At 45.9% G+C, this 21,466-nt stretch overlaps 7 protein-coding genes across 9 annotated transcripts; 4 read left to right on the forward strand and 3 right to left on the reverse strand.

The window, feature by feature from the left end:
• The first annotated feature begins 125 nt into the window (after positions 1–125).
• Positions 126–2,927, forward strand: LOC108062750 (protein MEMO1). The gene is made up of 6 exons (XM_017149544.3): positions 126–296; positions 1,719–1,800; positions 1,861–1,929; positions 1,984–2,096; positions 2,157–2,268; positions 2,331–2,927. The coding sequence occupies exons 1-6, from the start codon at positions 248–250 to the stop codon at positions 2,791–2,793; spliced, it is 888 nt and encodes a 295-aa protein (XP_017005033.1). The 5' UTR covers positions 126–247; the 3' UTR covers positions 2,794–2,927.
• LOC108062751 (uncharacterized) lies at positions 337–1,557 on the reverse strand. The gene is made up of 2 exons (XM_017149545.3): positions 1,371–1,557; positions 337–1,255 (listed from the first exon to the last, which is right to left on the reverse strand). The coding sequence occupies exons 1-2, from the start codon at positions 1,448–1,450 to the stop codon at positions 472–474; spliced, it is 864 nt and encodes a 287-aa protein (XP_017005034.2). The 5' UTR covers positions 1,451–1,557; the 3' UTR covers positions 337–471.
• Positions 2,928–2,997: 70 nt separating the features above from the next.
• LOC108062749 (uncharacterized) lies at positions 2,998–14,801 on the reverse strand. 2 transcript variants are annotated; one of them, XM_017149543.3, is made up of 15 exons: positions 13,772–14,801; positions 13,133–13,216; positions 12,884–13,062; positions 12,663–12,824; positions 12,457–12,602; positions 11,476–12,058; positions 10,168–10,980; positions 10,073–10,099; positions 9,568–9,648; positions 9,321–9,457; positions 6,784–9,255; positions 5,918–6,727; positions 4,570–5,426; positions 4,099–4,285; positions 2,998–3,633 (listed from the first exon to the last, which is right to left on the reverse strand). In XM_017149543.3, exons 1-15 carry the CDS (start codon positions 14,297–14,299, stop codon positions 3,254–3,256), a joined length of 7,446 nt encoding a protein of 2,481 aa, XP_017005032.2. In that variant the 5' UTR covers positions 14,300–14,801; the 3' UTR covers positions 2,998–3,253. The 2 variants fall into 2 exon arrangements, with proteins under 2 accessions (XP_017005032.2, XP_017005031.2); XM_017149542.3 differs by having other exon boundaries at positions 12,884–13,074.
• Positions 14,802–16,516: 1,715 nt separating this feature from the next.
• On the forward strand, positions 16,517–16,778 carry LOC108062855 (cytochrome c oxidase assembly factor 4 homolog, mitochondrial). Its single transcript, XM_017149700.3, has one exon. The coding sequence runs from the start codon at positions 16,584–16,586 to the stop codon at positions 16,776–16,778; it is 195 nt and encodes a 64-aa protein (XP_017005189.2). The 5' UTR covers positions 16,517–16,583.
• On the forward strand, positions 16,762–17,235 carry LOC108062854 (peptidyl-tRNA hydrolase 2, mitochondrial). Its single transcript, XM_017149699.2, has one exon. It carries the CDS (start codon positions 16,762–16,764, stop codon positions 17,179–17,181), a length of 420 nt encoding a protein of 139 aa, XP_017005188.2. The 3' UTR covers positions 17,182–17,235.
• On the reverse strand, positions 17,174–18,458 carry LOC108062853 (GTPase Era, mitochondrial). Its single transcript, XM_017149698.3, has 2 exons — positions 17,478–18,458; positions 17,174–17,422 (listed from the first exon to the last, which is right to left on the reverse strand). Exons 1-2 carry the CDS (start codon positions 18,412–18,414, stop codon positions 17,235–17,237), a joined length of 1,125 nt encoding a protein of 374 aa, XP_017005187.2. The 5' UTR covers positions 18,415–18,458; the 3' UTR covers positions 17,174–17,234.
• yellow-f2 (L-dopachrome tautomerase yellow-f2) lies at positions 17,659–21,408 on the forward strand. 2 transcript variants are annotated; one of them, XM_070216936.1, is made up of 5 exons: positions 17,659–17,797; positions 19,358–19,468; positions 19,678–20,067; positions 20,362–21,017; positions 21,092–21,408. In XM_070216936.1, the coding sequence occupies exons 2-5, from the start codon at positions 19,369–19,371 to the stop codon at positions 21,230–21,232; spliced, it is 1,287 nt and encodes a 428-aa protein (XP_070073037.1). In that variant the 5' UTR covers positions 17,659–17,797; positions 19,358–19,368; the 3' UTR covers positions 21,233–21,408. The 2 variants fall into 2 exon arrangements, with proteins under 2 accessions (XP_070073037.1, XP_017005114.2); XM_017149625.3 differs by lacking the exon at positions 17,659–17,797 and having other exon boundaries at positions 19,220–19,468.
• The last annotated feature ends 58 nt before the right edge of the window (positions 21,409–21,466 follow it).

A 21,466-nucleotide genomic window follows, 5' to 3' on the forward strand; every position in this document is an offset into this window, starting at 1 on the left:
ACAACTTATAAAATATATAAAATAATAAGAAGGATATTTAAATATTTTTTCGATCGGTAAAAAGTGTGACCGAAAGGCAGGACTTTCAAATGACTCAACTCAAGCAGCAGACGTTCGAGTTTCAAACACCACCTCCACGGTCACACTGCTGGAGGCCAATAACAAAGAAACGGGGTTTTTTCTACAAGTAACTGCCAGTTAATTGCACTATCTGACTAAACATACCGATTAGGGATCTCGCACTAAAATGTCGGCCAGAAGAGCAACCCACGCAGGCAGCTGGTACACCGATTCGGGTGAGTAATTGCCCATCCATAGAAAAGATAACACAATCAATTGCAATTGCACCGTGTGGGTGTGGGGGATATATGTATATGTATTGCACCTGTGTGTGTGTGTGTGAGTCGGGTAATGAACTTTAGGATGAACCATAAAATAACATATATCTTTAATAACTAAGTAATTGCTCATTCAGAAGTTCTTTTCCGGATCAGAGCCCACCGCATTGCGAATCTCGTCCATGCGATCGTAGGCAATCTCAGTGGCCCAGCACAGGCGCTTCTCCAGCTCGCTGTTGCGCCGTCGCTGCTGACGCAGTGCATCCAATCCGTGCTCCAACTGGGTGCACGCCTGGAAGAAGGTGCTCAGCTCCGGAATGTCCCCAAATTCACCGGGATGCCGGCGAAAACCCTGCGTGGCATCCGTGGTTATCTTATCCAGGCGATTCTGCAGATAACGCTGGTCGAACATCTTCTGCAGCTCCGCGGTCGTCGCCTTGCCCATCTCGTTGTTGGAGTCGTTCAGGTGCAAATCCCTGATGCGATTCTTCAAGCCCGTGAAGCTAACTGACTCGAACTTCTCGCCAATGCCCTGGAAGAGCTCGTAGCTCTTCTTTAGCTCCAGCTGCATCTTCTGCACATCGTCGTCGATGCTCTTGGCCGCGTGCGATTCCATGAACTCGGAACGGCTTTTGGAATCCTTGGGCGGACCCTCGAATCCAGATTTCAGCGAAAAACTGGAGGAACTGGAGGTCGGATTAGTATCCTTTTTCTGGCCATCTCCACCCGCCATCCGATCTTCAGATGAACCGGTTGCAGACGAAGAACTCTTGCCACTGCCGGCGGATGACGGCTTGCCCACCTTCTTCTTCGAATTCCCCGCCTTTGTGAGCCTACTCTTCCTTATTTGCCCGAAAATGGGCAGCGGATTGGGACTCAGGAGTAGCTCATTTGATATCTGCCTATCATCTGCTGCCCTGTTATAAAAAGAAAAAAATTATTATTGTAAAATGTAATATCCTAATATTAAGATTATATATTTTAAGATTCGGATATATTTGTAATATTTCTAAATATGTATTTTAAACTTACTCCTGCGATATAATGGCTGTCAGCTCATTTCGAATGCGATTCATGAGCTCATCGCTGTGCTTTTCCTTATCACTTTCCATGGCGGAATGTTTAACTAAAATTTTAATCAGTATTTAATAACTTGGATCGCAGCTGTATTAAGTCGATTCAGCAAAATTCTAATAGAACTGTTGATATTTTTTGTTTATTTGCTGCTAGGCAACGCAATGCCAACTAAGTTGGTTTACTGGAATACTTGCATTCTTTCAATTAATTTAATTATATGCAAAAATATCATTAGTAAATGGTGTTTGAAATTTACAAGTTATAATAAGAATTACTAAGTAATTATTTTTACTCGTTTTTCAGGCACTGAGCTCTCTAGGCAGTTGGACCGCTGGTTGGGTGCCGCTGATCTCTCCCATGGACCGGCTCGCGCCATCATTGCTCCGTAAGTTTTAACCAAATTCCTATTGAAAATCCTTATAGTATTTTAAAAAAATCTCCACAGACACGCTGGATATACGTACTGTGGTGCCTGCGGTGCGTTCGCCTATCGCCAAGTTAGCCCTGTTGTCGTGTAAGGACTTGAAATTATAGGTTTCAATCTAGACAATTGAACATTTGCTTGCAGAAAGCGAATCTTCATACTGGGTCCCTCGCATCACGTGCGCCTTCGTGGTTGTGCCTTATCCGTGGCGAAGAAATACCGGACTCCCCTCTACGATCTCAAAATTGATACTCAGAGTATGATTGTTGAGCGTACCAGGATTCCTGATTTTTAATTTAATTGCTTACTGATTTTAGTCAACGCTGAGCTTGAGAAGACTGGACAGTTTTCTTGGATGGACATGAAAACTGACGAAGATGAGCACTCCATTGAGATGCATTTGCCTTACATAGCTAAAGTGATGGAGGAGTAAGTTAAATTGGTTATTTTCCAAAACATTATTAACTAATAAAATAATCCTATTTCTTCAGCTACAAGGACCAGTTCACCATTGTGCCTATCCTGGTGGGTTCGCTCAATCCCGAGCAGGAGGCTCAATACGGCAGCCTGCTGTCCCCTTATCTAATGGACCCCACCAACCTGTTTGTGATATCCTCCGACTTTTGCCACTGGGGCCAGCGCTTCAGTTACACCTACTATGATCGCTCATGCGGCGCCATTCACAAGTCCATCGAGAAGCTGGACAAGCAGGGCATGGACATTATCGAAACGCTCAGTCCGCAATCTTTTACCGAGTACTTGCGCAAATACAACAACACGATATGCGGCCGCCATCCCATCGGAGTGATGCTGGGCGCCGTGAAGGCTCTGCAGGATCAGGGCTACGACAAGATGAGTTTCAAGTTCCTCAAGTACGCCCAGAGCAGCCAGTGCCAGGACATGGAGGACTCCAGCGTCAGCTACGCCTCCGGATCGCTTGTCTTTGAGTTTTGAACGCAATCAAGTATTTTAGCCACTCCACAGCATCTTATACGTGAAACTTAAGCATAACGTTTTTATAATTACTAGCATCAAATTGAAAATTTAAAATAAATGCAATTATCTCAAGAAGCTGTAATTTCATTTAATAAAGATTAATACCCCCTCGTAATTCTAATAACCAATTAATTTACAACTAAAACCATTTCGCATGTGAACTTCCATTTAAGTTAATTTTTTCTTTATTTTTCTCTTTTTTGTTGAAACATTGAAATTGACTCCTAAGCCATTTTAAATGATTTCTTGGATGCTTTTCTGTTTTTTGTATTTTAATGTTTCTTTTCTTTTTTCTGGTTTTCATTTATCGTTTGTTTTCAGCCCTATCGATGAAATGTCTGCGTATGTGAGAGTGGGATGAATGTAAGGAGTTCAAATCAATCTGCTGGCCATGCAGCAGCACCTCTTGTCATGTGGTTCACCACCAGGCGGCGGCCGCATTGGCGGCTCCTCCGGCGGTGGCATCCGCCGACGGGGCATCGCCCGGTCCTCCTCCTCCTCCGGCTGCCGTCCCGTTGAGCCGCGAGCACTGCTCGGCATCGCTCGCGATCTGCAGCGCACTCATGTTCTGGACGAACGTTTCCAGGGCGGCGGCACTCTCGTCCTGGCTGTACGGCGAGGTTCGCTGGCTGAGCGGACTGCGGCGCAGGAATTCGTTCAGGTCGCTGGCCACGCTGGCCGCCTTCGAGCCTCCGCCCGGCACCACCGAGGGGTCGAAGTCGTAGCCAAAGGGATCGGGCGGCGCTGGAGGCTGTGGCATTCGCGTCAGCAGATTGTTCTGGACAAAGAGGTGGGAATCTGGAAGAGGAATGATCGTTATATAGTTCAGGGTTCCGAAAATAACACACACTGTAAATAACTTGTGTTATTAACATGTTAAATGTCAAAGTGTTAAGTTCAAAAAAAGTTATTGACATGTGTTTGTAAAAAATTGTAGCCTATATATGTTAGAAACATAAATAACACACACATGTCATTTGTGTTACTTACACGACGTGTTATTAATACGACGTGTTTTTTACACAGCGTGTTTTTAACACAATGAGTTTTTGACATTTAAGAGACCGCTCACAATGTATGTAAATAAGTTGATTCTGTCTACCGTTACTAATACAATGTGTAAATTTTATAAAAAATGTATATGTTTTTGGTTATGGATAGGGATAATCCAAATATCTATTGAATTAAACAATTTTGAGGGGTAAAAAATGTCCTACTTTAAATTATTTAAATTGGGAATTAGATCTCTCCATGAATACTCACCACTGCCGTAGTCGGCGGCTACGCTGTCGCAGTAGTTGGCACCTGGACCTGGACCGACCTGCTGTGGATCATAGGCGTTCGAGGAGCGCACCCGGTTGCCAAACACGCTGGTAATCTCCACGTGGTGCGGCGATGGCGACGCGTTGTTGCGCGTGAAGTTGGACTCCGATATATTGTGTATGGAGACCTGTGAATGGGAATGATACAAATTAGACAACTCTAGTGTCAGTTTGACAATTTAAATTCGTTGATAATAATTTTTAAAATTAAAATTGTAAAATGGTTAGGAAGTAAAAACTAAATGAAATGATCCGATCAATTTATTTGTAAATTTCTTTAATTCCCTCTAATTTGTCATCGATCATTATATGTTCAAGATGAGAAAAATGAAAAGAATGGATAGGTCTGGTGATTCCAATAGGACACCGGATAGTTGGGGTAGCTTGAATAGATCCAATCCCCTTCACGCACCTCGTTGTTGAGATGCTGGCCCGGTATCAAGTTCTTGAGAAAGGCGGCGTCGTCGTAGCGAATGACCCCGGTATTCGGGATGCCCTCCAGGTAGGAATTGAAACCGGTGATGGTGGGCGGCGGAGAGTCGTCGCCGCAGCTGTGATGCATGTGGCATTCGCTCGATCCGCCGCCGCTGCCAGGACCTTGTGAGGCGGCCGCCGCTGCCGCCGAGAAGACCTCGAAGCCGTTGTAGTAGCTCGACTGCTGGTACTTCTCCTGCAAGGGAACGCCTCCTCCAGCTCCTCCAGAGTTGTAGTCCGACGTCGGCTGCTGCTGCTGGCCATAGCCCGTCCACTTGCTGTCCTTGGCTTTCTGCTTCAGCTCACTGCCAATCGCCGAGAGACATTTCTGCGATTGCTTGGGACGGGCAATCACTGCCGCGTCGCCTACCAAACGGCCGGGACTGTTGCTTCCGCTTTCGGTATTGCTCGGGGGAACGTTGGTACAGCTAATACTGATATTGTTGTGCGTCCCGTTGCCACCGTTGCTGCTTCCGCTGCTGTTGCCACTGGCCGATCCACTGGAAAAGTAGGAGAAATTTGAGGTATTGCTGCTGCTGGCGGCAGTAGCCTGCTGCTGCTGCTGTTGCTTCTGCTGCGTGGCCCGGGCCGCCTCGGCCACAGCCTCCTGGGGCGTATAGTAGTTGACATTGCTGCCGAACTGTCGGTAGCCGCCCATGGCCAAGCCATTGGTCACCGCCTGGTGCAGCGCCGGATTGCGTATGGTGAACATGCCGTTCTCGTTCTTGATGATTGCGGCAGGTTGATCCATGGCCATGGGCGGAGCAGCGGGGAGGCTGGCGCCAAAGTTTCGCACTGCAATAAATGGTTAATTATTGAATTATTTACTTATTTCATATATAAATTACTAGACCTCGGATTTGGAATATTTTTATAGGATAAAGATAGATAAAAAAAAATTAAGTTTAAAATTAATGGCATATTTTATTATTTTTTGCATATTTGCATAAAATGCATATGCATAAAATACGCAAAATATACGAAAATATAAAATAAACTCAACTATTTCATAGCGAACCTAATTTACCCGAAGAAAATTGTTTGTTCCTTTTCGTCATTTCTAAGATATCTATTTTTTTCCAAAAGTTAAAAAAAAACCTATTTATATTTCCAACGAGTAGGCGATAAGGGGGCATATTTTATGCATATATTTTGCATATTTGCAATATGTATTCGAATTTATTACATTTAAAAATATGACACCTTCCTATAAATTTTGTTAAAAATCGGACCAAAAATGGACAAATATGCAAAATCCGTGGTCTAGTTATTTATAGTTTACTTACCTGGTGGCATTGGGTTGGGATTGGGAGGCATCATACCTCCACCGGCCACTGGCCCATTGGCTTGGTGGAACATTGGATTGCGCAGGGTTATAATTCCACTGGCATTCGCTTCGATAGTGGCTGCACTGGCTGGCGAGGCCGCTGGTTTTTGGCTGTCTCCAGAACCAGCAACTCCTCCTCCCGATCGCTGCTTGTTGGCCCCTCCGGAACTGCCAATGTTGCCGCCGCCGCTTCCACCACCGGACTTTCCACGATTCCTTCGCCGGCGTCTCGAGGATTTTCCACTGGCACTGGCCGCCGATGCCGCAGCAGCCACGTTAGGCGGTGCAGAGGGAGCTTGGCTATTGCGATTTGGCCGCGGATTGGCCTCAACCATGATTACACCATTGGGATCCATGCCAGCGGCTCCAGCTGCTCCATAGTAGCTTTGCAGTAGGTGCGACGGCTGCTGGAAGTGATGCTGCTGTGGCTGCTGTTGCTGCTGCTCGGCCAAAGGCTTCGATAGCAGTCGAATGGACTCGCTCTTCTGGCGCAACTGCTCGCTCTTCGCGGGGTCCACCTTGGTCAGCGTGATGCCAGGCGGCAGCGAGAGGTGCTCCACCTGTACACCGCGGTTCAGCTGGTCCATAATGCTGCAGTTGGGCGACTGCGATGGCTGCTTCGAGCTGGAACTGCCGCCCGACTGGCCGATGCGCAGGTGCTGCATCTGCTGGGTCAAAGTGCTGGCATAACTTCCAGTCTGCGGCGGAGGTATGGCAACTTCGTTGGGGTTGAAATAGCCCATGTTGTGTGGAATGCCCGAGAGATCCTCTGCAAGGGGAGAAATATGAGATTTAAAGTTGGGATAAGTTGACCAAGTTTCTTACCCTGCTTTTGGCGATGCCCGCGCTTGCCGCGCTGCGATCTCTTTGGCGGAGCGCTCGCCTCAGCTGAATGGGGATTGGAGTGCTGCTGGACCTGCTGCTGCTGCTGCTGTTGACCACCAGCCGAGGGCTTCGTCCGACCATTACCACGACCACCTCGCGACTGCTGGGGCGCCAGGTTTGGAGCATTGCGGTTGGATTCGAGATTAACAGGAGCCTGTTTCTGCTTCCTCGCTGATTCAGCTGGACGCTGCGACTGGCTCTTGGCAGGCGGTATCTTTTCCTGCTGATACTGCTGCTGCTGCTGTTGCGGAGGATTGGACTTTCCAGCGGAAGCAGACGTTGCCTTGCCCCTTGCCTGAGCTTGAGCCTTGGCGGGAGCTGCAGGGTGTTGCTTTTGCGGAGCCACCTCCTGTTGCTTAACCTTCTTGACAGGTGCAGCAACTGGTGCGGGAGTTGGCTTCGCCTTTGTGGCTACTGGAGGAGCAACTGGCTTGGGCGCCGGAGCAGCTGGCAGTTTGGGCTGCTGCCGGATGGGCGGCGGCGCCTCGGCTTCCTCCGACTCACTGCCCGTTTCCCATTCGCCCTCCGATGAATCCTGCATGTGCAGCGACTTGAAGGGATTGTTGTCCAATTGGCCAGGATCCAGCCGCGACTTTAGACGCTTTTGCCTCTTCGGTGGCTCGGGCTCTGGAATAGGTGGTGGTGGTGTAACTTCCACCACCTTGGGTGGCTTGGCCGCCGGCTTCTTGGGTGCAGTCTTTGGCTTCACACTGCACACCGAGCTCTCGCGCGTGCTCTGCGGCGTCTGCGTTTTGGAGGAGTTGCTGCTCGCCGTGGAACTGGATGCGGTGGTTACAGCTACGGCTGATTTCTTCGCCTGCTTCTTGCTTTTCAGCTTGACTTGCTGCTCCGCCGCCGCAGCTGCTGCTGCTTCAGCCTCTGCTGCCGCCGCCGCTGCTGCCGCTGCAGCTCGCTTAGCCTCTTTCTTCTTGGCCTTGGCGCTCTTCTCAGGAATACTGGGAGCTGCTACAGCCTGAGGAGGAGCTTCTTCCGGCTGCGCCGGACCCGAAGCCACCATGTGACCGTTGACAAAGGTGTAGAGCAGCTTGTCCTCGTGCGGAGCACTGCCCTTGGCCACCACGGTCACCTGCTGCTCGGCTCCCGGATGGGGCAGCTGCACCCGGCGTATGGTCACAATGCGCTTGGAGGGATCGGCAGTGATGGAGTTGGCCGCCATGGCGGCAATCACATCCCGTGAGAGTTGAGGCGGATGCTGCGACTGCTGGGGAGGAGCAAAACATACGGGGGTGTTTTGTCCGGGCGGTGAATAGAAAGAGTTGCTGCTGCCACTGCTGAAATCGGGATACTGCGGCGCAGGTTGTGGCGCAGGAGTCTCCTGTCTAACAGCGGGTGGGCCTCCATTGAGGATCTCCTCCAGCTGGGCCATCTTGGCCAGCTGCTGCTGCTTGGTCGGCAGGTAGGAGAACTTGAACTCGCTGTTCGTCTGCTTGACGGTGGCTATAAGCTCGAGGATCACCGTCTCCACCTTGGCCTTCGCTCGCTGCAGGTTCTTGATGTTCGCCTCCAGCTCACCGATGCGCTTCTTCTCCTTTTTCCTGCCGCCCGCAGCCGTCAGAGCCTTCATTTCGTACTTGTCGATGAACTCCTTGAAGTAAATGTCCAGAAACTGGCCGCGCAGATCCTCCAGTTCCTTGATCCGTTTCTCCTCCTCCTTGCGCATCTTCTGCTTGGCCTTCTTGGCCGCCTTCTTCGGGTTGGCGGTCTGCGGCTGCTGGGACTTGCCCTCGATAAAATTGAGGGTCTCGTTTATCCAGCGCTGTTGGTCCTGTTCCCGGGTGTATGTATAAGTGCCCAGGAACTCGGCAAAGTCCTGCATCATGTCCTCCTTGCTGTAGTCGGCGGGAAAGCCGCCGCCGCGTTTAAAAGCGGCCACTGCCGCCGCAGCCTCGGCCGCCGTGGCCGCAGCAGAGGCATCCGTGGCATCTGTGTGCATCTGGAGCCTCTTGCAGAGGCTGTCCAGGCGCAGCAGACTATTGTCGCCCCCGTCCTGCTCCTCTTGGTCCTGGCCAAACTCGTTGAGAGCCGCCGCTGCAGCTGCTGCGGCTGCCGGAGGCATCTTCCGCGGATTGCTGGAGGACTGCAGCTGCGCGGTGGCGAACACTTTCAAGCTGGGTGGCTGGTTCGGCGGAAGGGATTCGGCCTTCGGAGGCCGCTTCGGTGGGATCGCTACCGGCGCGGGCACAGCAGCTGGCTCCGGCATTGTGGTCTTAGTCTTAGATGGCGGCGCCTCCTCCGTCGACTTGGTCTTTCGATCGTTGACAATCTGCGAGAGCTTTTTGCGCAGCCGGTCACGCGTCTCGTTAAAGCGCGCATGGTTGCACTCCTTCTTCACGCGTTTCTTTGAGTGATTCTCCTTGCAGGGCTCACCAATGTCCGCGTAGTCGGCACAGCCTGAAGGTAGGAAAATTAATAAAATGTTAATAGTCCACAGATAAATTTAGTTTATTGGTACCCACATTTGCGCATCTTTTCCTTGCTCTTCTTGTTGCCTCCCGCTTCGCCATTTCTGCCTCCTGATTGCGACAAATTCGAATCTCCGGCCTTGGATTTGGCACCCGATAAGCCCGTAGTGCTGTCCGGTTTAGTGCGTTTTCTGAAAGGATTTATTTCATAAGTTTGGAAATCTTTAGTTATAATAATCTACATATTAATCTTTCATTACAAAAATTAAGAACCTTGGATATATTTCTTTATAATACTTACATTATCTGAGAATCATGCAACATCATTAGCTGATCCACTCCGAACTGCATCTTCTCTATGTTGGCGTCACCCAGCGTAAAACTGCAAAGGGAATCACAAATATTATCCATTTCGGAACAGTACAACTCAAGTTCTGCCTTTTCGAGTCCCATATTCCAAATGTCAGTTTCTGTCGTGCAAAACAAAAGCCTGCTGTATTAAAAATCGTCCAGATTATTCTAATGTGTTTTTTTACCGGATTTTCAGAGAGGTAAGGTTTAATTAGACAACAATCGATAGATATTTACAGGATTGCCGAGTCACTCTATTTTGTTTTAATAACACTGAACTCATTTTAAAGAAAAACGAAAGAGTATTCTAATTATATTACTTTACTAAAGTTATATGACAACCCTATTTATCTGCTCAATGTAAAGTGAAAAGCAGTAATAAAAGTGCAGTCCTCGCAAATTGGGTTTAGTTTTTAGAAAATCGTACATTTGTGGATTTTAATCGTTATACTTACTCATCAGTGATTTTGAAAGGTGAGTACCTGAGGAAATATAAACAGAATTGTTTTAAGGGACAACCGTTTTGGGAGAGACTTCCACAAGTACTTACCCAATAACCTGGGCCAAAAACTGCTCGAACCGGCCGTCGTCCTTGTCGCCAACCACACTGTTCAGCCGCAGACGAAGATCACCCTTGAGCAGTTCCAGGTGACCAAAGTCCGTGCTGCTCGAGTTGAATTTCACAAAGAAGTTGGCGTAAATGGAGAGGACGAAGGTCCAGTAGGTTTTGTACACGTAGTGCTGGTTCCTCAGCTCCTGCAACTCGGCGGGACTGGGAGCCAGCTTTCGGTTGAAGAACATCAGCGAGGGCAGCGTGGAGCGCAGCTCCTCCCGCGTGAACGACAGCGGCTGGAAGCAGCGCAGCAGATACTTGGTCAGCGGCGGCGAAAGCTGGTTGGCCAGGATCTTTCTGGCCAGCTGGCAGGCGGAGACCCGGCAGTTCTCGCCACAGAAGAACTGCGCCTCGATCGACTCGTGGCGATAGCGCTTCCTGGTGGTCAGGTGCTGGAACACCGCCCATGCGATGTGATATGTGGTGCGCAGGGTGTCGGTCGTCTCCGCCTGTCGCCGGTACACCGAACCACTGCTGCTGCTGCTGCCGCCGCTTCCGGATGGTGACTCATCCTCCGGGAGATCGCTGGTGCGTCGCTGCTGCTGGGCGGCGGAGGAGCTCGAAGTGGCCGCCGCCGCCATAGCCGCATTGTGCTTAGCCTCGTCACTGGTGCAGGTGCTCAGGATCTTGGACTTCATCAGCTTCGGGTCCTTCTCGACAATGCCGAGCGTTGTGCACTTGGCACAATGGCCCGCTTGTCGCGGTCGCAAAGGAGTGCCGGCGATGGAGCAAGTGATGCATTTACAGTTCCTGAAGGTATAGAAATAAGTAAGTAAATATTGCAGTAATCAAAATAATATTTAGCTATCCATTGTAATTTATTTTGTAATCTATTTTAGAGCCTTGCGTGTATCATTCAATTTTTGTTGTATCATAGTATTGCATTAATTTCTGATTTGTTTAATTCAATTCTATTGAATTATAAATTGAATGTTTTTCTAATTCATTTTGAATTGGATGATAATTTTCCACATTTTTTTTGTGCTTTTGAGAACAAAAAGTGGACAATTTTTAACAAATCAATGTTAACTGCTTAGTAAACAAAATTAAGGCAGATTTAATTACAAAACGATGGGCCTTTCTTCTTTCAAAGAAATATTAGTTTGAAATATTTCGAAATTTATGACATTCATCTATTCAATTCATTCATATAAGACAAAAAATTCCAAATAATTCATTGAATCCATTTATGCAGGGCTCTAATCCATTTATACATATTTGTTGTATTTTCCACCCGCTACTCACTCGTTATGGTGCTCGAGAAGCGAATTGCACTTCTTGCAGAGATCCTCGTGCACCAGCTTATTGGGCGGATCGTAGAAGCCGTCGGGCCACTTGAGCTTCGTGAAGGCCATGATGTTCTTCCAGGCCAGCTGGCGGTCCACGATGCGCTGGAAGTCGATGAACTCATCGTCGCTGATGTCCGGCAGCGAGAAGGAGGTGGCGTCCAGGACGACCTTGTCGAATATGTTGTACACATCCAGCAGGCCCATCCGGCGCTCGTGCTCCGTGGGCGACAAGTTGAACTTGTTTAGCTCGATCCAGATGTCCGTCCAGCGCCGCTCGATGGAGTGCATGTGCTCGTCGAAGAGCATGTACCGCTTGATTAGCGCCGTCGTCTGGGCCGATGGAGCGGCCTCCTTCAGCGACAGGATGCAGGCCAGCATGGTATCGCCCAGGGGCGTGAACACATGTTGCTGGAACAGACGTTGGCACAGGAGCACCCACGAGAGCTTGAACTTGCGCAGAAAGTCGTTCTCGAACGCAAACAGGCTGAGCGAGATCTTCTGCGAGATACAATTCAGATCGGAGTAGCCGTCCAGAATGTCTAAGTGGGAACAAAAAGAAGAGAGATTCATTAAATCAATGTGAAAGTACTACTATTATTTTTATTTTAATACAGTTTAATATTTTCATTTATACAAAATTCCTTCCCCTTAAAAAATTAAAAAAGAAATTTTTATGTTACCATTAAAAAAAAACAAATCGAATTTTGGGGTCTTTTTTGTTCTAATTTGTACCTCACACGCGGCTCCTAAATATTTTAGTAATTACTGTGATTTTTTTAGATTTTTATGTCAATCATTTCTGGGTGGAATTTGCTACTGACCGTTTTTTAGAGGTCGGATTTTATATTAGTTTAGATAAAGCAATCTTCAGACATTATTCAAATATCTATTTTAAACCCACAAAATTTTTCATATATCAAAATTATATTGCTCTTACATGTCAGCATCCTTTCTGCGGAAATCTTTTCGTTCTCCTGAATATTCTGGGCAATCTCGATCATGCCCTCGGAGAATGCCTTCACAATGCATTCCACATTATAGGCGAGTATTTGTAGCAGCAACATCGGATTGTTGGCCATTAAGCTAAAAAGGCAAAAGATATTGAAGTTAATGTTTTAATGCACAGAGAAAGTTTCCACTTACATGGCGCTGAATAGCACTAATATCATATTATCGGAGATCGCTGTGTCATCAATAAAATCAAGATATTCGGCATTCTTATCGTAGAGATAGCCGCTAGTAATCCAATAGATCTCCTTGTTGCACTCAAGCAGCTTCTCAAACTTATTGTAGGCAGCATCGTTTCTGTGAAATACAATTTTAAATATCATTAAGATTCTAAGAGCTTTAAAGACAATCCTTACTTCAACATGGGGCTGTAGGCCTTGATCAAAACGTCCAGCAACATGACCACCATGTGCGCAGCCTTAAATTGATCCATCATGATGGCCATGATGGTTTCGCGGTATTCGAGACATTCCTTGCAGGAACAAAATGTGAAGAACTCCTCCTTCCGGTGTTTCACAAATATGAAGGCAAGATTCTGGAAATATAGCTACAATGGATTAGGAGTACGTTTCATGATGGAGCTCGTTTATTTCAGGCAAACGCACCGTAATTGCACGCAGCTGTCCGTCGGCGTCACGCAGCGGATTCTTTGGATCCTCGGAGAAGAGACGCATGTTCTCAATGGCCATCTGTAAAAAACACCAAATTATTAGGTATTTAAAAACAAAACAAATTTGAAAATAATTAGTTTATTAGACATTACGTTTATTATTATTACGAAGACAGGAATTACTGAAAAACGATCCAATAGGATTATTTTCTGTATGCTTTAGGAATATTTGTACTGTTTTTTTTGGGAAGCCCAGAATAGAATATAAAATAAGATATACCACTTTAAAATTTAGTTAATTTCTATATCCATATAATATTTATCATTATTGCGATCCAATAAGCTCATTTTCCTATTTACCTAAACCTCTATTATCGCCTTTCTGAACCCACTAAATAATTATTATAATTCAACATTGATCCAATAAATATAATTAAGCAGTTCTACAAAGTAAAACATACCTATATTCATACCTATAATCTATACTTTATTATTTATGGATATTTTATATGTGAAGAAGCCAAACTTTGTACACCTTATAACTAATTATAATATTTTTTTTTTTCCTAGACCTATATAATACTCAATTAATACTATCTAATTCCCCCATTGGAATTATTTCTGATTAACCCACCAAGTAAGACCGCGTCTCGTCGTTGGGATCGCCGCCCTTGTGCTCGCACTCGTGGAGCAGCTTGTCGCTGACCTCCAGCTCGATGGCGTTGTCCTCCCGCTGGCTCCACTGCATCAGCGACACGACCTCCTTGTAGACCGTCTCCGCCTTGGGGGCGGGGGCATAGGGGTCGAAGGGGGGCAGGGCGAGGATCGTGTGCAGCGTGTTGATGATGTTGCCCTCGGGAAAGTTGAGCCGCTCCAGGAGATGGCATGGCGGTGAGCTGCTCCGCGCCGGCTTCGCCTGTTGGACACCAGCAGGCGGTGGCGACGGATTCAACTGGGAAGTGGAGCAGGATGTGGCTTCCGCATCCACATCAACGTCCGGATCCGCATCCGCATCCGCATCCACGTCCATGGAGGACAGGGACATCACATGGCAGCAGGGAGGCGGCAGCGGCGTCGCCTCCTCCTCCTCCGATGGCAGTTCGCCATTCACCAGCGGCTCCTCCGCATCCGTTTCTTTGGTGTGCGCCACCTGATCGGCCATTTCACGGGGGGGTTTCACGCGGAGCCCTGCCCAGCCCTGGCCAACTAACTCAATCCCCGGATCCGTATCCTTATCCGGATCACTTGTTAGTCTTTGGTGCTTCTGCTGGCCAAATCCGCGTATGCGCGACGCATTATTATATACGAAATCACAGATGTAGATGCACTTTCACTCGTTCACTGTATGCGCGCGCGTGTCTGTGTGTGTGTGTGTGTGTGCGAGTGTGGGGATTGGATTGGTTTGGTTTTTGGATTCGGAATCGAAATCGGTTTGGAAAAGAACGCAACGCGCTTCGCCCCTCGAAACGCGCCAAGTGCGCCTCTGCTGTTGCGCTTTTCACTGCCGTGCCATCCGATTTTCCGGGCTCCTCTTTGCGTTGCCTCGCTGCTCGTTTTCCGTTCCGTTTGCACCCACGATTGTTGTGATTTTCCGCTTTTTGTGATTTTTCGCCTGCTCGTTGCAATTCGTTCGTTTTCTCGTTGCAATTGGAGCAGTGTGACCGTTGTGCCCCCGCGTCGGTACACCATAACGCATTGAAAAAACGCCGCGGTGCAAGGGTCATACTGCATTGCACTTGCTTTTAAGGGAAATTTGTTTTTCAATATGTTTTCCGGGCCTGTGGAGCTTTATTCACTATGAAAAGGGCCACAATTTTTAAACATACAAAGAACGGTAAGATATTGAGCTGTTAGAAAATCGCGCGCCAAAAGCTGAGGGAAAATCCTGGATAACCATCGTTGCCAGACTGCCGCCCGAAAATAGCCGTTACTTACGATTTTAAACTTGTATAAATTTTATTTAATTAAATTGATTGTTTATTAAACATTGTGTATTGAACATAACGTATATCTGCACAAAAAAGGTTGCTTATAAAGTTGTAACATTCCCACAAAAACTTCTTCAAAATAATCTGAATTAATGGAAGTATTGACTTGATCCTTTTGTACAACTTTAAACCTTTAAAGTACAAAAACCTTTCGAATTTCTTTGTGTGTCATCTAAACTATGTTCCACTAGCAACAATTATATATGATAAATTACCTCAAAACTGTGAAGTGCTAAATACTATTTAATATATTTTTAATTGTATAGAAATGAAATTTTACGCTTTAATGGTTTTTGTGCTAATCATTTCAGTATTCGTTTAACAACTCGGGCTTTAAGATGAATATTAAGTTTGTTTTTCTTGTCCAATTTTTTTTATTCACCTTTTTAGCCATTCAGGTACGTCTTTATGGAATAAAGGTACAACTACTTAACAAAATAATAATGTAATTGAAATTGTTGTTAATAAATGTAGATTGAATCACATTTTGAGTTTACAAATTTCATCTGCGAATCTTTCGATAAAACATTCGGCGAATTCGAATATTGCTTCCTGAAATCAGTGAACCGTACCTACAAATATATTTCCGGAAAATTTAAACCTCATCGACTTCCAATAAATAAACTTAGGGTGAGTGCGCTTGTAAAAGAACGTTAATCATAATCAAAATTTATCTAATTCATTAAGGTGAACTTTGCTTTGTGGAAACGATATAATGGATACAAGCCATTTATGTATAATATAACATTTGATGTCTGTTCATTCCTGAAAAATCGTAATTCAAACCCCGTAATAAAATTTATTCACGACTCACACTCGAACTACTCGAACATTAACCACTCATGTCCTCTCAATGTAAGTATGTGTATATGAACATTTTGCTATTAATCATATTATTTTTTAAGCACGATGTTATTCTGGAAAAGCTTCCAATCGAAATTCTTAATCACCGACTAACTAAGGTTCTTCCTTTTCCGGAAGGCGATTACCTACTTCGAATGTACTGGCTTATTGGTAAGAATCGTACTGCCTTGGCCGAAATTTATGGAACACTCTCATAAATAGTTAAGGTGTATTTTTCTGAATAGCTTTTAAGTATAACTTTTAACAAAAAGAATATAAATACTAAAAATATTTCATATAATTTAATAACCTTAATGTTGACCTATTATAATAATAATTATTTTTTTATAATATTAGAAATTTCTAAGAAATCGAACAGTAGTTAACTTTTTTTCAGAAATGAAATATTCACGTTTCTTCTAAAGAGTAACGATTTAAATATAAGAAATATAAAAATTAGTAAACTCTTTGAAAGGGTATACAAAAGTCGAACAAGTTTGAAGAACACATATCGCCCACTAATAATCGGCACTTTCCCTCGGTTCGTTGGCAACCCTACACGAATTTCGTAATTCGAAACGAACTGGTGCGATTTCAGCCGGCGAGCAGGAGAAAATGTCCGCAGCGGATCAGGACCCCGTGGAACTGATGCTAAAGAAGACCGGCTGCATAGAGCTCCACTACAAGGTGCAGGAGTGCATCGCCGAGACGGGCGACTGGAGGGCTTGCCAGGACAAGGTGAAGGAGTTCCGGGCGTGCATGCAGAAGTACGTGGAGCAGCAGAGCCAGAAGTATGCCCACGTCAAGTAGCATCCTGCAGAAGTTCCTCAGCAACGGTTTGGCCTTTGGCAAGTCCAGCAAACTGGCGCTGGTGGTCCGTGCCGACCTGAAGATGTCCAAGGGCAAGACGGCGGCCCAGTGCGCCCATGCGGCGGTCATGTGCTACCAGAGCTCAATGCAAGGAACCAAACTGCAAAACGTTATACTGCAGGAATGGTGCCGCCTTGGCCAACCGAAGATCGTTCTCCGCGTGGACAACTTTGAGCAGCTGAGCTCCCTGGAACGGCAGGCCCAGCAGGCCAACGTGGTGGCCGCCTTGGTGCGGGATGCTGGACGCACTCAACTGGAATCCGGAACGGCCACGGTGCTCGGATTGGGACCTGCCCCCGCCGAGGATCTGGACAAACTGGTGGCGCACTTGAAACTCTTGTGAACTCTTAGGTTTATGCAAATGTTACAAATAAAGTACAAGTAATTAACAACTGTTTATGAGGCGCTCTTCTTGCCCTTGGAAACGGTGGATATGGTAAGGGACACCGCCTGGCCGAACATCTCCACCAGGTCCGAGGTGACCCTCTCCGTGATCTGCCGCAGCTTTCCATTGGCCTCGCCGCAGATTAGACGCTCGATTCGCGTGGTGGGGCACTGAACTTGAACAGAGGTGTAGATCACATCTGCAAGGGGAATTAGAGATTAGAAGGGAGCTCGGTTTCTGAAATATATCCCTACGTTTCTCCACACTGTAGTACTCCAGCTCGCACTTGAGGTTGTAGGGAATCTCCTGCGGCAAGTAGTCCAGCAGGCGGGCCCGCACGCTCTCCACAATCTGAGCTTCGGGAGTCGTGTCCGTGCGGATGTCGGCTGGGTATTTCCAAACCCTCGGCTTGGCCTGGCTTAACAGGTAGTTCTGCAGCTCCGGCAGGCCATTGCCCGTCAGGGCGGACACAAGGAACACATCGCTAAAGTGGCTCCAACTCGTCTCCCTCTTGTTGAGCCTTAGCTCCTTGGTTTGGACATCCTGGCCTGCTGCTCCTCCTCGCTTGCCCGCAGTAAGTGTGTCGTTGGTGAGCGTCTTGATCAGATCCAGCAGCAGGCGCTTCGACTTGAGGGCGTCTATCTTGTTGAGCACCAAAAAGCTGGGCAGGTTGCTATAGGCTTTTAGAGTGTCCAGCACAGTGGGATGCAGTTCCTTCCGCGTCCAGCCATTCGAGGCATCGTGGACCACGGCAATGATGTCGGCATGCTGAATGGCATGGCGATAGGCGCTCTTGAAGCTCTGGTCCAGGTGATGCCGCCGAATCTCGTGCTGGGTGACCAAGCCGGGCGTGTCGTAGAAGACCAACTGCGTCTGGCCGGTGGTGCAGATGGCCGTGCTCGACTGGCGGGTGGTGTGCACCTTGGCCGAGGTGGGACACACGCGGTGGTTGACCGTGTTGTTAATGAACGTGCTCTTGCCCACATTGGGCACTCCAATTACGGCGATATGCAGCGATCGCTGTTCCTCTCCGGGATTACCGGACTCCGCGGGCGGTGGTCGTGCGGTTGGAGCCACTGCATCATTGGTCTGGGCGGCGCCCGTCAGGCTGCGCACGTTTACCACCAATAAGTTGTGGTTTTTCGAGCTATTTAGCAATTTTATGGCACTGGCAAACAAATTATACCGCATTTTATTTCATTAAAATTATTTACTTTACTATTTACTTTACACAACGGCTCAGCTGACATCGATACCGATTAAGTAATCGATTTACCATGAGCAATCGATTTTCACTCGTTGCTTTCAAATGGTTTGGCGCCAAGTTATAGGCTTTACTTTTTGATTTAGCTTTTCGAAAGTTTAAAAGTTATTAGTGCTTCAAATGAATATTAAATGAATAAAAAACCTTAACTTAAATTTTAATCAGAATTTTATTTCAATACAAATATATAAATTTAACTCAAAAACAGCTTTTAGGAAAAGTATCCAAATAAGTTTATTCACAAAATTTGTAATTATTTTATTTTGTGTTTTGTTTGCATTGCAGTGTAGTTATGTTTCAAGATTCCCCTTTTGTTTACCTTGTTTCACGAGCAATGGCAATGAATATGAAATGAATGTAAATACGAACATTACAAATCATGTCAACAGTCCCGTTCTTCATAATTTTGCACTTGTTGTAGACTTACTTTCATTGAATAAAAATTATTTTGTTTTTGGAACCATGTGTTGAATGCCTAATTGATTGAAAAGCTTTAAATAAAAAAACCATAATTAGATTATAAAAAAATACAAAAAGTAACTTAATTTTTAAATTAATCATATTTCTCCCGTGCGACTAATAAGTATGTAAATAATTTGATTTTTATTGCCGATTAGTATTGGCAATATTATCAAGCTAACAAGGCATAGAACCGGTTTGAGAACTCGTGAGAGTCTCTTATCAATTGTAATATTCAACTTTCGAGCCACAGAGTGTAGATTTCAGATGAGAAAATATTGGCTTTCAGTCGCTATTGAAGTCTCAGCTTGGAAAGGCGAACTTGATTGGGTTCTCCAAGCAATCACTAAGCAATGTTATCGCCACAATTTCTGATTCTCTGCCTAATCTCAGGAATACTTTCCTTGGCAGATGGCGATCCCATGATAGAGGTCTTCAGATGGAAGCAGATGGACTTTTATAACCGAGGAGATGGCCATTCGGCGGGATTGGGCGCCAGACCAGACAGACCGAGTTACTCAGGTGAATATCTAAAAAATATATACTTTCTAAATTTCTAAATTTAATATACCCTAAGCTTATAATTAATGTATCAGCTCCGTAGTAAATTTGTTACTACGAGTACTAACACATTAAATAAAAGTTAAAACATTTAATTTAAATTATTGGCAATTTAATTATTTAAAACTTAACTTGTTTTCCTATAATAAATGTATTCTCTATTTAACCAGCCCCCGTTGTCTTTCCTGGGAGATATTCTCGCCAGAAGCGTGAGATTATGACCTCCCGCGATTCTCCAATACTCATAAACAGCAGAGTCGCCAGTGATGACCCCAATGCCTCCTACATTCCGTACAACAACGTGCCCATGGGAGCCACCCATTTCCGGGGGCGACTCTTTGTCACGATGCCCCGGCGACGGTTGGGCATCCCGTCCACCTTGAACTACATCGATATGGGTCAGGAGGGATCGAATCCAAGCCCAAAGCTGCGGGCCTATCCCAACTTTGCGTTGAATCAGTATAATGCGAGTGCGGAAAATCTGGTCTCTGTCTACAGGACCTCAGTGGATGCCTGCCAACGCCTGTGGTTCATCGACACTGGAATGCTCGAGCTCCCAAGTGAGTTTACTACACTCAAATTGTATTATTCTTTTCGAATTTCCATAGGGCTGTCGCTAGCGATTTTTGAATCAGATTGTGTAAGGAAAGATTAGTTTATTTTTAGGGTTTCATGGTTTGTTTGTAGCTTGTGCCTTATCAGTAGCAAGGTCAGGTCCAGCCTTCTTATTTTGGGGACCAAGAACTCTAAAAAAATGTAATTGGGAATATTTAAAATTTTTCATATTTTTGTTAGGCGGTTTTTGCACTTCAGTTCGCACAGTTTTTAAAATATTTTTAAATATTTTTTTTTAGATAACCGCCAACAGATTCGTCGTCCCAGCATTTGGGTAGTTGACCTGGCCACGGATCGGGTGCTGAAACGCTTTGATATTCCGCTGAGCATTGCGGAGACGGGTCGTGGATTGGCCAGCATCACCGTCGATGTGAAAGCGGGTCAGTGCGGCGATGCCTACGCTTATATTCCGGATCTGGTTTACCGCCGACTGTACGTCTATCACCTGCGAAACGATCGGATGTGGTCCTTCGAGCATAACTACTTCAACTTCGATCCGCTCTCCGGGGATCTGAGCATTGGCGGGCAGACCTTCCGCTGGGATGACGGCATCTTCTCGGTCACCTTGGGAGCACACAAGTCAGATGGCAGCCGGGATGTCTACTTCCATCCCATGGCCAGCACAAATGAATTTGTGGTTTCCAACCGAGTTCTCCAGCAGGAGTCCAATGCAGCACGCTCCGATCATGGGAATGATTTCCGGGTACTGGGAAGCCGTGGACCATCTACCCAATCGACTATGCATAGTTATGATCCCGGAACCGGAGTGATTTTCTTCGCCGAGATCCAGAAAAATGGAGTGGGATGCTGGAAACCCACCAAGCCAATCTCGGCGGAAAACTATGGTAGTGTAGATTCTAATGCCATGGACATGATTTATCCCAGCGACTTGTCGGTGAGCAATAGATAAATAATATAATATAGTAGAATTAATTTATATTAATATTTTATTTATTGTTAATTTTACAGATTGACGAGGAGGGAACCGTTTGGGTCATGTCCAACTCCATGCCCATCTTTATCTATTCCACTTTGGACACGAATATATACAATTTCCGGATTTGGAAGCAAAAGGCATCGCTGGCCAAAAAGGGAACAGTTTGTCAGTGATTTGTGTGGAATTGTTTTTTTAAGAAATTTGCCAAAATAATTAAATTTTAAATTAATTGTATTGCATCCCAAAAATTGAGAATCGTTTTCAAGAACATCTTAAATAAATACTACACTTAAATAATACAAAATGTAGATGTAGAAAGCGTCGAGAAATAAAGAGATGCAAAACAACAGCTTGAGAACTGAATGAGATTCTTCTCTTATCAATTATTTTATTTACTTCTGAGCCGC

Source organism: Drosophila takahashii, chromosome 3R, assembly GCF_030179915.1.
Source record: "Drosophila takahashii strain IR98-3 E-12201 chromosome 3R, DtakHiC1v2, whole genome shotgun sequence".
NCBI classification, from domain to species: Eukaryota; Metazoa; Arthropoda; class Insecta; order Diptera; family Drosophilidae; genus Drosophila; species Drosophila takahashii.

Bases quoted from the DNA above. Each gene is read 5' to 3' on its own strand.
- LOC108062749 (XM_017149542.3), bottom strand. From the start codon at position 14,299: ATGGCCGATCAGGTGGCGCACACCAAAGAAACGGATGCGGAGGAGCCG. The intron at 9,458-9,567 runs GTAAGTATTATA...AAATCCTTTCAG, and splicing joins TTGCATGATTCTCAGATAAT to AAAACGCACTAAACCGGACA. The intron at 5,427-5,917 runs GTAAGTAAACTA...CATTTATTGCAG, and splicing joins TCCCAACCCAATGCCACCAG to TGCGAAACTTTGGCGCCAGC.
- LOC108062855 (XM_017149700.3), top strand. From the start codon at position 16,584: ATGTCCGCAGCGGATCAGGACCCCGTGGAACTGATGCTAAAGAAGACC.
- yellow-f2 (XM_017149625.3), top strand. From the start codon at position 19,300: ATGTTATCGCCACAATTTCTGATTCTCTGCCTAATCTCAGGAATACTT. The intron at 20,068-20,361 runs GTGAGTTTACTA...ATTTTTTTTTAG, and splicing joins TGGAATGCTCGAGCTCCCAA to ATAACCGCCAACAGATTCGT. The intron at 21,018-21,091 runs GTGAGCAATAGA...TTAATTTTACAG, and splicing joins TTTATCCCAGCGACTTGTCG to ATTGACGAGGAGGGAACCGT.
- LOC108062750 (XM_017149544.3), top strand. From the start codon at position 248: ATGTCGGCCAGAAGAGCAACCCACGCAGGCAGCTGGTACACCGATTCG. The intron at 297-1,718 runs GTGAGTAATTGC...CTCGTTTTTCAG, and splicing joins CAGCTGGTACACCGATTCGG to GCACTGAGCTCTCTAGGCAG. The intron at 1,801-1,860 runs GTAAGTTTTAAC...AAATCTCCACAG, and splicing joins GCTCGCGCCATCATTGCTCC to ACACGCTGGATATACGTACT.
- LOC108062751 (XM_017149545.3), bottom strand. From the start codon at position 1,450: ATGGAAAGTGATAAGGAAAAGCACAGCGATGAGCTCATGAATCGCATT. The intron at 1,256-1,370 runs GTAAGTTTAAAA...TTTTTATAACAG, and splicing joins ACAGCCATTATATCGCAGGA to GGCAGCAGATGATAGGCAGA.
- LOC108062853 (XM_017149698.3), bottom strand. From the start codon at position 18,414: ATGCGGTATAATTTGTTTGCCAGTGCCATAAAATTGCTAAATAGCTCG. The intron at 17,423-17,477 runs GTAGGGATATAT...TTCCCCTTGCAG, and splicing joins GTACTACAGTGTGGAGAAAC to ATGTGATCTACACCTCTGTT.
- LOC108062854 (XM_017149699.2), top strand. From the start codon at position 16,762: ATGCCCACGTCAAGTAGCATCCTGCAGAAGTTCCTCAGCAACGGTTTG.